Here is a 14,619-nt window from a genome sequence, read left to right as displayed (position 1 = left end):
TGTTCCGAATGAGATGCACCCACTGGTCATGCAGAGACTCATGCAATGTGTTGTGCAATGGGTCAACTCATTCTGTAAGACATTTACCAGGGCCATGTTGTTGATTGATAGCTGGACCGAGAGATCTGTACATTTGTTGGCCCAAAAACGTTAGTGACCTCCTTGGATCCAAAATGATGAATAAAATGTGAGATGTAGTTGAACAAATGGTATTCTAGACAATTCCTTATTTATCTGAGGGAATTTATATTCATCACAATCATTCTCTACTATTGCCAAAAGAGGCCAGGTCTCTCCCTCGTTGCAACAGTCAAATAATTTGACCCGTGTGAAATGTGTGATCTAACATCTTAATGTTTCCTGATTTTATAAGTCGGGTCTGACATTCCAGCGCTAATGGCTGTTCCATTAAAAACAGCCATTTCATTATCTCCAGTACTCCCTTGTTCTGGTTTTTGGTATCCGGAGAGCACTTCAAAGCATGTCTCTCATCAACCTCATCAAGGTGATGGATGGCTGATTAGAGATGTGGGCAAAGCTTCCTCCAGATCCTAAAGGATTCAGTGAAATTAAGCAGCTCTATTTTTTTATTTTTTTTATTTTTGGTCAGTATGTGTCGGGCTTACTGGAACTGTCTTTATGGCGTGTATGACTCCATTTTCAGGAGGGATATTTGTAGAGATGAAGGGTTTTTACTTTGTGGTTCTCTTGGTGAGAAAGGGCTTAAGATGGATGAAGGCAGAGATAGGGGAACAAGAAATAGAAGAATGATAGAAGTTTCAAAGCATAGTAATTAGGTGAATTAACCTGGGGTCATGTAGAACTGTGGTAGAGCTCGAGACCCCCCTCTGTGTGTCGGTAAATGTTTTATGAAGCTGTCTTTGAACTAATTTACCAGAGGAATATGAGTGAGCCCAAAGTGCCTTGAGGAAATGAGTAAAGGCTTTGTTTTTCAAAAAGCTATATTGGTGTCAACATCGACTTTGCTCTGTTGACTCATGGTGGAGTGAAAAGTGCTCCTTAAACCCCATTAAGCAGCAATCTTGCTTCTTACACCGCTGGAAAAGTGTCCCTTTCCTTGTGAAGTGTGCCAACCATGAACATCAACTCACCTGTTTTAATACGTGTACTGAAAACAAACAAATACAGTGATTCTTGTGCAATTAGTCCACTTATTGCCACTCAGTGTCGCAAATATTGCTCAGAGAAATCAAGCAATTATTTCTGCTTTCAACTGCCTCTGATTTTTCTTGTGCCTTCTGTTTATTCAGACAATCAATGCCATTTTCTCATTAGACACACATCAATATCCATGATGCAGTCTCCTGGGGTTCAAGCTTCACCTTGAAAAGAGCATGTTTTAGCCTTTTCCTTCTTTCAGATCACCTCTGATATAAAGACAGCTCTTACTGTGGCCCTTTCACTTGAAAAACCTAGATGAAAGATGAAAGGGGAGTATGATTAATAATGCACATTCGTCCTTCAGGTGTCATGTCACAGCCACTCTTGTGCAATAACGTGTTGTTTTTTTGTTTTTTTTTTCTTCATTAAATTAGTATTTTCCCTCCGCTGCAATCCCCTTTCCCCCCAGTATTGCGTTGCCATCCCAGCTTGAGGCAGCGTTAGCCAGCTCTGTTGCTTGAAAAAAGTTGCTCATCTGTCACAGCTGCTGGTAAAACAGTCAAGATTAACTATGTCATTAAGTAAAAGTTGCAAGGTGCAGTGACTTTCATTCATAATAGTGTTGACCATCTCTAATGCTCCTATCCTGGGGCCACTGGAGTATTTTAAGCTCCGTAACTGTAGGCATGTTAGTGTGACATTTATGCTGGCCACTAAATTGTGTGTCCTCATCTGTTATAGTTATTAGGTTTCGACTGCAATGCATTGCAATAGGTATCCCAGTGTAAACTGAATCCACACAAACACGCAGAGAAATCCCTACAAGTGTAATAAAAGCTCTTCTAATGTCTAATGTTTCCACATTCCTCACTTTCTACAGAGGTCTTTAGACACTTTCTATAACAGCCTGCTTTCCAGTATTTATCTTGATACCATGTAACATGAGTATGGGTAGCTCATCAACCCCACATAACGAGCAGCTGTTCGATCAACTTGTGGAGATCAAAACTGTCGTGTAATGATCGTTCTCGTGCCTGAAAACACTGTGCATGTGTTTATTTTTACACGTGCAGTTTTGATGCAAGTTTCAGAGCAAAGACAAATAGGCTACACTCTTTCTGGAAGTCTGTGTTCTTGTGTTTACCTAAGTAAAGCATGCTCATTTCCCATCCTTGGGCCTGTCACTGTGTGTTGTACATGTCTCCCTCTTGGTGCGCAGCCTTGTCAGGGGAAACAAAGCAGTTGAGTCTGCGAGGGTCTGGCAGTGTCTTGGGCTATTGAAGTCACTCTGATGTGTGTTGAGATCAAAATGATGCTTTGTGTGTCTGTGTTTGCGTGGTGTGTGACATTCTTGCCACGGGTGGCTCTGGCTGTGTGGGGCTTGGATGCAGCATGCGGTTGTCAACTGCTGTTTTTTCATCTCTCCCTTTCTGATCCGATGACACTCACTTTTTACTCTGTGCCTTTCAGACTGAAAATTCTCTGGCTTGAACTTGTAGTCCTGGCAACAGCCGAATGCCTATCAACTTGGCTCAACTGTAAGAGAAAAGAGGAAGCAGAAAATGAGATATGAAGTCAGCACGGGATGGGAGAGGGGTGAAAGAGCGGGATAGTACTACAGCTGCCTTCAGTTTCACCTCTTAAGTCCATCTTAGGGAATTCTCAGTTGTTGAGGATTTTCTCTGTGGCAGAAATGATTGACAACTACAAAATGAACCGGGGGCAATGTATCTTAAAGAATATGGGCTATGCATTTTTTCTTTTCTTTTTTTTTTTTTTATAATTCAGGTGACCATTTGAAAGCATTATGTTGAACTAAACTACAGCCCCTCTGTTGACTTGGACATGGATGTTGGTCATTTTGTTCCAACAGATAAAGGCACATGCAATAAGTTAGGCCACAGCTGAGCTTTCCAAGAGATTAATCTGTGACGACGACGGACAGCATGTGGTCTGTTTATTTGCTCTTTTCCCATAAATTTGTGCAGCTTACTGTATAACATTTTTGTTGAATTACAATGTATATATCATATATAAATAGACAGATAGATAGATAGAAAGAAAAGTATATATTAAATCATGGGTCTGGACAAAATGTTCTGATTTGTTGCAAAATGATGACAAAAAGCAGAGGAGGGTAAGGATGCCAAAGTCAGGGCCCTAGAAATCAAGTTGCTCCCCATGAATACAGCAGTCCTTCTGTGAGCCAGTGGCAAAAACACCATCCTGCTTTATCCAGTAACACTTAACTTGGCCAGTATCATATTGAAAATACTACAACATAGCTAAGAGATGCACTGTTTCCTCCAGATTCATAAAAATCACAGTCCATTTCTGTGACATGGTGTGTAGTGGATGAACAAAACAAATAATTGGATACGTGAAAGAAGACTGATCCATAGTCCCTGGTGGGCATGCGATCCCAGCACAGAAGACAGTTTAGTGGGTACACATGAGCTCTGGTTATAGAGCGGCTGATTCAGTGCCTCCTTTGATTGCGGTCCTTTCTATGAGTTGTTATGTTGTAAATGCGTGTGGTCTCTTACACAGACTATGGGAGACAAACACTTTGGCTGTTCTTCTGCGTCTCCTCAGGCACTTGACAGTGAGCCATGCATTTCTTTTTCGCACCCTCCATTCTTGTTGCTAGGAGACTGGTTGATCTTTTTTTGACCCAGCTCACTTCCTGTTATTCTTTTTCTCTTTCTGTGAATCATACTGTGTTCCTTTCCTGCAATATTAAGAAATTCCATTCATTTAATTATATCCACAAATATGAAGAAAGAGTAACAGTTGATCTCTTACACAGCAATAAAACAAAACATGATGGTTTACATATTACTGTCCCAAGTCTAGGGATGTCACGATAAAAGTAGTAGATACCAACACCAGTAAAATTCTACAATTTTCGATACCCGATTGGATACTACGTTAAAAAAAAAAACAATAAACCCCATGTACTACAACATTTTCAACATGCTGCATTGGTACACTCCAAATATTATCCACTCACCTCTTCTCCTGCAGATAGAGGGGACTTGTTTGCAATGAGAATTCGGTCACTAGTTAAAATCCCCATGTCAGCAAAAATTGTGTTGCAATTTATAGCAAACAAGTCACAGTGAGCCAGCCTCCATGTTTTCATAGTGGTCATCTTTCAGAGTTTTGAAGCTAACACTATTAGCTAAACATTATTTCACAATGCTTATAAATAGAAGTTAGCAGTATTTAAGTAACTCCAGTTCTATTAAGGAAGTGCCTAGCCCTCTAATGCACTTTGCTAATAGACTTCAATTGTCCAATATGTGTCTCTTTATTTGAGATATGTTTCAACTGCCAGTGCTCTAGCTGCTACTTTAGACTCTTCGCTTACAGACGGTGCATGGAAGGAGTTTGTGGTTTAAAGTTTGTCTTGCTTGCTATAGAGATATTCAAGACTAGTGTGTAAGCAGTCACAATTGACTATATAACCTTTGGGATACGTGAGAATAAGAATTTCCTTCTTATTGGACTGGAACTGACACTCTCAAATGCCATTACGCCTCTAAAACACACTTAAAAGTTCTTATGTACTTGCTTCCACATCTCTTTCATCCGTACTGTCTCACTCACAAACACATGGTCATATTAAAGAGCTGTCATTTTTAAAAGATGGTAGTTTCTAACCATGAGAAACTGGATAGTCAGGAAATGTCAACAGTGTGGTTGCTCTGGTTGAACAGTTGGTTGAGGTTAAATCCTCAGTGAATGTGTCTGTGTCCACCACATGCATTCTCTCAGGCTGAAGCTTTGTGCACAGCTCTACAGTATGATACATTGTTTTCAGTTGTTTGGTTTGTCTAGTTATGTTATCTCAATGTGTTATTTATGGATTATTAAGATACCACATATTTAAACAGAGTTTGATGCACTTGGGGAATTTCTATATATCAGTTTCAAATTAGTGTAAAAAAACAATTGTTATACATCATATGCTGAAACGATATTCATGATAATGTGCATATAATACTATTCCTGTGATTAGACAGTAGTTTATCACCATATTATTCCTGTAGTGTTTAGCCTGGCATCGGCAGATTAATTCTCTAATGCGTATTAGTCTGGAACCTCTCAGTTCATTTTTGATTTCTATGCGGCGTTTTTTACAGGCCCTAACCAAAATGCCTCTGGATTCAAGTGGATATACCTATAACCACTCCCAGCAGCAAAACATGTGAAATAGCGCTAAGCAACACATGAAAAATCACAACACAAAACACAAAATGATAGGTCACACAAAATAATCAGATTCTGTGACCCAAATGGCAAGTTAAACGCCAGAGGCTTTGTTGACGATGTGAAGCGGTTGCAGTTTGGTTGGGTTTAGGCACCAAAAGTACTTGGTTATGGTTAGGAAAACATTGTTGTTTGGGTGTAGTCACAGAATCTGATAGGTCACAGATTTTGGTGTAACAGGGGCAGTGCTTGATCCGTTTTTAAGTAGGAAAAAAAATACAGAAACTTCCTAACCGGCGGATCTTATCCTAACTGCTTGGTAACCATGGTAATAAGGGTTAGGAACTGATTTGGGAAAAAGGCCATTACAGATTAACAGTTCCTAAATCAATAATCCTTTCCTAACTTTAGATAAGAAAAGTGTATTACAGTCGCATCCTAACTTTGTAAAATCTTAAATAAACTCTCCTAACTTTAGGATAACTGTTAAGCTATCCTAACTTTTTCTTTTCCACCTCGTACTGTTTGCTAACTCGTTTAATCCACATGGTTGCTCTTTAATTGCTTTTACAAAATCAACAAAATGTCAACAGGCGGAACTTAATTGATTCTACCGATGTGTTTGATGACAAAACACTAGTTAGTAGAAAGGCTGTAGGCGATGTAACGCTAGATAATGTCTCATTATATAACATAATGTAAAGGCTTGATGTTACAAAAGGATCCTAATGCAAATCTTTGATAGGAGGAGATTGTTAAATAAGTAAAAGGTTACAAACACCTCTAAGTCATCTGACTTGAAGTTCAATGATAGTTGTTGTTGTTTCTGCTCCATTTTCAGGGTATGATTCTTAAAAAAACAAAAAACTACCAAAAAACTGTGAAAAAAGCCATTTAGCTCGGCGAAATGAGAAAAGTTCCATCAGTGGCTAGGTAACAGACATAAAAGTTGATAACCAATGTTGGATCGAGTATTTAGGATTTCCTAAGCTGAGATAAGATAGGATGAAGTAAGATAAGATAGGATTCCTAAAGTTAGTTAGGATTTGGTTCTGTAATACCAAATTGAGAAAAATTAGACTCTTCCTATCTTAACTTAAGACTTAAGAAGGAACTTTCTGTAATACGGCCCCAGGTCACAAACGTTCTCAAAGTACAGCTACACAGTAGTAACATTTGAGGTGGGAAATAGCCAATGCAGTAACAGAATCTTGACAGTTTCTTGAGCCTGATGCATTGCGCGAGATGGACCTGCAACCAGTCAGCAAAAACGTGACTTAAAATCTGGACCAGTGACACTCCTCTGTCAGTCACCATATCAAACCCCTCCCCATATCAGATGATTGTGATTGACCTGACTGGGTCCACTTCGGGTGGAAATCTGTCTGAATGGGAGGGGGGCCAGAACAAATGAAACATGAGTTTGACAGATTTGTGTGGTCCCCAGGCTAGTAGTTTTAATAATAGCCTTAATATCAAATGTAATCTTTAATTCAGCATAATAGTCTTTTTTTGTCACCTCCCTATCTCAAGCTCCTTACTTCAGCTGTGTGATATTCAGTGTGTTATTGTGAGCCTGCTCTGCTCATCACAGCAGCTCAAAAAATATGGGCCGAGGCAGGATTTACCACACATCATGAATGGTTACTGGTGATGATGCTGTGAGATGGTTATGACTAACTCCTCACTGACATCCATCCTGATTTTCTTCCAACGAGACCAATCTGTTTAACATCTACATGCATGTACACTTTAAAAATCTGGGGAAAGTCAAACACAAAGTGCTCACACCAAGACAGGAGCTGTTTTATGAAAAAATATATTTTTGAACGCTCATCCTTAACGTCTCCACAGACATGCGGTAGCATAATGTGAGACTGCTCCTACCCACAGGCAGCCATCTGGAATAGTAGAGAAGAATGGAGGTATGCAGGGAGAGGAACATCTGGTCTTTTCTGAGTTCGCACTGACAGGAAATGTGATGGATGGGATATTTACACCCAGATATGGACCTATAGGTTTGTTTTTATGGGCCAGTGCCTCTGGCCGGATTATTTGTATGTCATGCTTAATGACTGCCCATTGTATCTGTGATGGAGTCAGACTTATGAATCCGAGCAGAGCAGCATCTCTGATGCTACCTTGCCTGTAGTATGATTTACTGTAGCCTATTAATCCGTTTGTTAATGGTTTTCTACGTACATCAATTGTGTGTTACTATAGAAGCCATCAAGCTTAATTGTAGCTTTTATGCTTTTTCTGTCTGTTAATCTTCTCTAAACTCACTATAGCGGCTGTTGCAGTTGCAGATGAAATGTGCAGTCTAAAGTGGGATTATCCAGATAGCTATTACATAATCACCAAAGTTAATTCAGCGTTGCAGTTGATATTTCATATTGTACTCTTTTGTGTCTCCCATATGATAGTAATATAGGTGCTTTAGAAACACTTGGATAAGACTGTGATGTGATTTGTGTGTAATGACTATTGCAATGGGTGGTGCCAAACAGTATTCCATCATGTGCTCTTTAGGCCACGCAGAGAATTATGAGCATAAGAAAACACATTGTATGCATGTACAGGAGGTAATTCATATGTCACAACCATGACCTCCACAGAAAATGGTTTGTTAGGCCTCTCAGGGATCCGCCTAAATCTTGTGAATTCAGTTTTCCCTCAAAAATGTTAGTCAGGCAAACATCCTCTGAGCCGAAACCCAGACCAAAACAACAGGCTGTGATGAGTTAAAACTAAATCTAGCCACCAAAACCAAGAGTGTAATGAAATTTGTCGATGCTTGCATTAAATATTTCGCCTGGTTAGTCGCTTAGTTCAGCACTGTGTCGCCGCAACACTTTGATGTTAACAAGTGTTGTTTGAGAGTGTCAGCGTTATTCAGTTTAATCATGCATACCCGCTATTAATGTAAAAGCTAATGAGAACTTCATTTCCAGCTGGCTTGGCATCCTGTGGTCTTTGCTGAATAAAAGATGGAACCACTTGTTCACAGATGAATTAAAAAGCCTTTGTTTGCATTTGGCAAGTACTCATTAAAAACCAAACACAGATTTCGATATGGAGCATGGGCATTAGTGGCAAAGATGGTAGCTCTATAGTTCATGCTTGTGCTTCAGCAATGGTTGAATGTATTGTCATTTTTAAGATGGCCCAGAATTTATGACCTGGTAATAAATGGTGTCTTTATGTCTATCCCCCTATATCACAAATTTAATTAGCAGCTTTGTGTGTCTGTCCTGAAAACCTTGGGGATAAGATAAACTTTCTCTTTATTGCTCCATAAATGACTTTATGATTTAAAAAAAACAACAAAAAGTATATACTTGGCAGACACCTTTTTGAGATGCATTTCACTTAGCTTAGAATGTATTTTAGATTGATCCCCGTAAGACATAGTGAGGAAAAGTGTCTAATACTAACTAACTAATAGGGAGCTGCATCTGTATGGCTGTGCACTGCCTTTAACCCGTGTACATTACATTTCTTGGCTGTTTTGGTCCGTAGAGTTGAAGTGGATCATCACAAACACTTAGTGAGACACATCACACCTAAGCCATAACACATCAATATACACACACACATAGAATAAAGGAGACGAGAAAACAACCCCAGACACGGGGCCCAAATTATCACACACCTTTGCATGCAAATGTGATCATAAATAGTTTTAAATACAAGCACAAACTTGCATGGACACTTGTTTACAAATAATACACTGAGAAACAAAATGTGCACCCACTTTCACTCCAAACTAATGAAACCCAATCCAACGCGTGGCGTCCAGGCAACACAAAAATGCACACTCTTTTGCACACTTTCACAGGCACACGCATTAATATTGACACTGAAGGAATTCCAAGCAGCCCCTTAATCCAAGCAAGTGCTGACGGAGGTTTAGATTAGATGGAGGGAGTGAGGAAGAAACGAGATGTTGAGATGTACAGGTGAGGGGGCATGGGGTTTAAAGATGGGTGGGGGAGAAGGGAAGAGGGAGGAATCAAGATTGTTAAAAAGAGGTGACTTTTCTGTTCTCTCATCCATGTCGCACTGATACTGTTTGCCTTGATATTGGCTACTGTGTTCCTTAAGTTTTATTATGAGATGTCATTGTCACAGTAGGTTTTGTAGATAGGTAAAAACCATATAAACATATGCACTGATGGGCATCAGTATTTTGCTGTGTGGCTACTGCTTAAATCCTTCGTGATCTTCTGTTAGCATCCTGTACATGTGAATACAAATTGTGTTATTTAATATGTTAAATGAATTAGTTCCTGATGTCGTACCTTCTTTGCTACCATCCTACAGGTATGACTACAGAGAGATGCTGTACAACTCCACGTTCTGTCTTGTACCTCGAGGACGACGACTGGGTTCCTTTCGCTTTTTAGAAGCTTTGCAGGTCAGTCATACACATACAGATGGTGCTCATTATTGCAAGGCTTAGCTGTTTGTAAATCAGAATCAGTTACAGTATAGGCATATTATGGTGACTCAGAAGATGCTACACTGAGAGCTTGATTGTGCCTCTAGGTTTTGTTACATATTAAATCCCTAAGAAGAAAATATTTTTGGAATTGCTGTCTCTACAGCTACTAATTGACTTGAATTAGAATTCATGCTGTTTTGTGCCTTTTCTGTATCATGTGTTTTAGTGTTCAGGTTTTTTTAGAGTGCATGTACATGTGTTGGTAGTTGAACATAATGACCAAACAAAAGTTGAACTGGTTCAAGAAATCTAATAATGTATCTGCCCTGAAGCCGTGGTAGCCAAACAATAAAGCCATTAAACAGTGTTTGAGAATGGAAAAAGTGATGTACTTCCAGTAGCTCTCTCACCCACTGCCAGTCATTGTGTCACTGTGCAGACAGTGTTGATCTAGCTGCCTGTGACTCAGACTATTCGTTGATGTCGCTGCCGTCTTTTCTCTCTTGTTGTTTTGTGGTTCTGCTTTTTCCATTTCTTTGATTTCCTTCGCCCACCTCGTCCAGTCATTCCCTCCTCTCCTCAAACATTACACTTACACTTTTTAATACTGGTGCATTCTTCAACAAGAGTCCCTAATTCTCAGAGGTACTGAGCCCATCTCACTCAATGGCCAGGATGTAAGTATAATGCAAGCCCCATTTTTAGGGGCACAAGAACCTTACAAAGAGTATACTGATTCTTGAATCCAGTAAGCAAGATGTCATGATGAAACAGTAAATGAGGATTCTCTTAAAATAACTACTGGTTATAATTAGCCATTCCTGTGTATTAACCAGTAATCCTTTTTAATATTGAGGCATTTGAATATTTCACCCTTTAATGAATTAAATTGAGTCATTAGTGAGTATTTACTATTTATGATCATGTCTACTGCCAACGCGTCAGACTGAGCCAAACTGCAAGTATTTGTAGATCTGCTTGTCATTAGAAGTTGACAAAACGATGCATTACATCTTAAATAAACATGAGCTTCCAGCGTGGCTTCATAAAGCTCTGTTGAATTTGACAAAGCCTTTGGCTGTTCATGTTGCCTAGATATGCTGTAAAATGTGTCATTATACAAGCAATATTTGGTGAAGAGAACAGGTATCTGAGCGTAGATCACTGGTGACATCCCATGACACCTTTAAACAGTGTTTAGGCATTAATACTTAACATCAGTGAAGGAGAGTGAAAGCCTTGTAAAGGATTTTTGCCCTCACACACTCTAGGCACCTGTATGAGACCACATGTGTAAAGTGTTCTTTTATTTATTTGATTAAATGGGAGACAATTTTGGAGTTGCCTCTGTGTACAATTATATTTGAGGTATTGAGCTGTTTCTCCTCCACTGATTTAAAATATAATGAGTGCAAAAGTGGAAAAGTCAATATTTATGTCATCAAAAAATCTAAAGGGACCAAAGTCCTGGGGATAACCTCAGGGAAATAGTTAGGAAAGAGAGATATTTTTGAGCAAGTAGAGTAAGAACGGTGACTTCTGAATTTATAATAAACAATGGACAGCGACTCTTTATTGACTGGAATAGGAAGATAATTGCACCACTGGGGAACCAGCAGTGAGGCGAGGTGAGACAGTGGACTGATGAGCCGGTTGGCACAGGAAAAGCAGTACAGACGCAGTTGAGGTAGGGTGCAGAGGTTGACTGGAGTGCAGGACTGGACCTCGGCCAGGTTAGTCAGTTACACTGGCTTGTGTGAGTATTCTTAAGAGCTGGGTTGATGAGGAGGGGCTGACTGGTTTGGCGCGTGATGTAGAGTGCAAACCTGCAGTATCGGGTTGTGAAATGCGAGGACCGTCGCATTGAGATTCTCGGTTACATGTGTCTGTTTGCAAAATGAGTTTGTAGCGATGACTTTTATTGATGAATGTTTGTTGTATGTGTGCGTAATGTGATGAGTTGGGAGAGGATTGAGCTGCAGGAGTCTCTAATTGATTGCTCTGTGAGAGTGGATAGGTAGGGAAAGCCACGGCAGCGTTTCTGCAGATTGCTGCCTTTGCTAATGACACAGTGAGGAGATTAGATGAGCATTGCGGCACTCGGATGCAGGAGCGTCTGTGCCTGGATGTGCATGTGCTTGAATAGTGACCGAGGCCAATCAGTGAATGGTACCCCGCTTAACAGATTATAGGAGCAGTCACTGCAGGCAGGTCTCTGCATGTACTGTCCAACTCAAAACACACACACACACACACACACACACACACACACAGACTTAAGCTTGCAGCACAAACACAATGTATTCAGAAGGGCATTCATGCACACAAACATGGATACAACACTTAAGTGCAATTTCATTAATCTCTCGGATGCAGGGGTTTAATGTTCAAGTATGTTTTGAAGTGCATCTTCCTTTACACTAAACATAATGATCATTTTTATTTTTATGAAGGCGCACTGCCTAGTCACTTTGAGTTTGCCATCAAGGTACTGCAGTGGTTCTATAGTTAATGGAAATGTGTTGGAAGATGAGTCACCCCTATTAGTTAAATTGCCTTATTTGATAGCTTGGGAAATGGACCTTGTTACAGTGATGGTATGGGTTTGCAGAACATAAGCCATTTAGTAAAAATTTTCAGTTTCTCTTCTCTCCAATCTGACTTTATGTTATTGCCTATAGATATATAAACATTCATCTCATTAACTAACTGTGTATTATGTGTGGTGGTGTATATTACTCCTAACAGGCAGCTTGTGTGCCGGTGATGCTGAGTAATGGCTGGGAGCTTCCCTTCTCAGAGATCATCGACTGGAATACAGCAGCTGTGATTGGGGATGAAAGGCTGCTTTTACAGGTAGAAACTTAATACAGATGTATTTTGATTTATTCAGGAAGTCTGTCAACGCTATAAGAAAAAGAAGAAAAGCTTATCTACACACGACTGTCACATTGCCAGTTCTTTTATTTCTTTTTTTTAGCATGACAGCTTTTTTTGATCACAGAAGGTTTTTTATTGGGCCTGATTTTATAAGGGATGAAATGGTATGAAAATTTCAATTATAGTGACCAAAATTATCATGGTTATCAGTATTATCACAGTATTGTAAAAATGTGCCAAAAAATATTAAAATGTACTGATACACACACTGAAACGATTTTTATATTGAAAACTACAAATAGAATTGCCAGGATGACTTAAATGCTTAACGTGATATCATGTGCAGTGGACGAATAGAGTCTGCAGGCACACAACGCACACAGCAGCAGAACAGCTAACACTAAGAGCTTCAGTTTACAAGCTGTTAGCAAGTCAATCTTCAGTCAAGTTTCCCTCAGCTCTCTCATAAAAACCAAAATACAACCAGACTTCAGAGTGACTAAAAAATCTTCCACCGTATTGACACTGACCCAAACAAACCCACGTTGCATACGTGCCTGTTTCTGGGAGACTGTCGCTTACTTCAGTTGATGCTGGATAGTATTTGCCTTGAGTTTATAGTTGCGTAGTAACCCAACCCGGTTATTATGGTAATTAAAACATCTATGGTAATAATAACCGTCGGGAATTTTACCATGGTTTATCGTTAAACCGGTAAAGGTTTCATCCCTAGATTTTATAATGGGTTGGTAACACAGAGGAAGTGTGCCGGTGTCCTTTGCTTCTTATTCCAGTCTGCATGTTTGTCACCCAGCATGTGCAGAGTAATAATGTATGTGTGTTTGCCTGAATCAACATCGCTATTGTACATATTTAAGGATATTTATTTTCTTCAGCTTTCCTGGTTAAGTCCTGCTTTGTGAATTTGGACGACTTTTTGTACAGCCTACTGAATGTCTGGATCAGATTTACTGTATATGACAGCTGAGACTCACTCAATATGTTTATTGAGGCAGATCTTGTAGTTGTTCCACAGGCAGTGTATATTGTGGATTAAATGACAGTATCCAGTGTAGACTATGGGTTTTTGTTCTTTCTGGGCTAATTTAAGTATGCTAACATGTGTTCACTTCTGTCTCAGATCCCCTCAACAGTGCGCTCCATCCACCAGGACAAGATCCTGTCCCTGAGACAACAGACCCAGTTCCTATGGGAGGCTTACTTCAACTCTGTAGAGAAGATAGTACTGACCACACTGGAGGTACACACGCATACACATACACAAGTTCATGTCACTGCTGCAGTTGCAAAATTTTTCACTGGTCTGAAAACAACAAAAGAAACCAACAATACATGCTTGCACACAAGCATAAATATACAAATATGGTGTAAATCCATTGATCAATTTGGGCTGCAACTAACTATTATTTTCATTAACAATCAATTGATTGATTACTTGTTAGATCCAGAAATTTTGGTAAAATGTTGATTAGTTTTTCCCAAAGCCCAAGGCATCATCCTCAAATGTCTTTTTTTCCCCCCACAACCTAAATATATTCAGTTTATTGTCATAGAGGAGGAAAGAAACTAGAAAATATTCAAATTTCATAATCTGAAATCAGAATTTGGACGTTTTTACTTGTTTTCAAAACGATTCATTGATTATTAAAATAGTAACTGGCTTTGTACTCACAAGCCTGCAAGTGCAGACTGTGTTGTTGCAGACATAATACCCGCAATGAAACTGCTCCAGACTCGACTGAAAACCAAGAGGGATGATATATATTGTTAAACACTGCTGTCATGTTTTAAAGCTGTTTCTTGCCGTGGCTTGGCTATCAATCACGTCAGTAGTTTGTTCCTGTCAGATTCCATTTATCTGTATTCTTCCTGGTGTGTAGCGGGCTACCATACTGCTCTTGGGCTAGAATTACAAACAAGGAAAGATGATAGCA

At 39.5% G+C, this 14,619-nt stretch overlaps 1 protein-coding gene across 1 annotated transcript in view; it reads left to right on the top strand.

The window, feature by feature from the left end:
* LOC123968334 (exostosin-1a) overlaps nt 1-14,619 on the top strand; it is a 41,130-nt gene that overhangs the window by 15,740 nt on the left and 10,771 nt on the right. Inside the window, exons 2-4 of the mRNA XM_046045035.1 lie at nt 9,664-9,757; nt 12,533-12,640; nt 13,806-13,925. Coding sequence (XP_045900991.1) covers nt 9,664-9,757; nt 12,533-12,640; nt 13,806-13,925 — 322 coding nt within the window. The remainder of the gene's footprint in view (nt 1-9,663; nt 9,758-12,532; nt 12,641-13,805; nt 13,926-14,619) is intronic.

This window comes from Micropterus dolomieu, linkage group LG03 (assembly GCF_021292245.1).
Source record: "Micropterus dolomieu isolate WLL.071019.BEF.003 ecotype Adirondacks linkage group LG03, ASM2129224v1, whole genome shotgun sequence".
Taxonomy (NCBI): domain Eukaryota; kingdom Metazoa; phylum Chordata; class Actinopteri; order Centrarchiformes; family Centrarchidae; genus Micropterus; species Micropterus dolomieu.
Note: the sequence above shows the minus strand (reverse complement) of the source record. Positions and strands in the feature narration are given on the sequence as shown.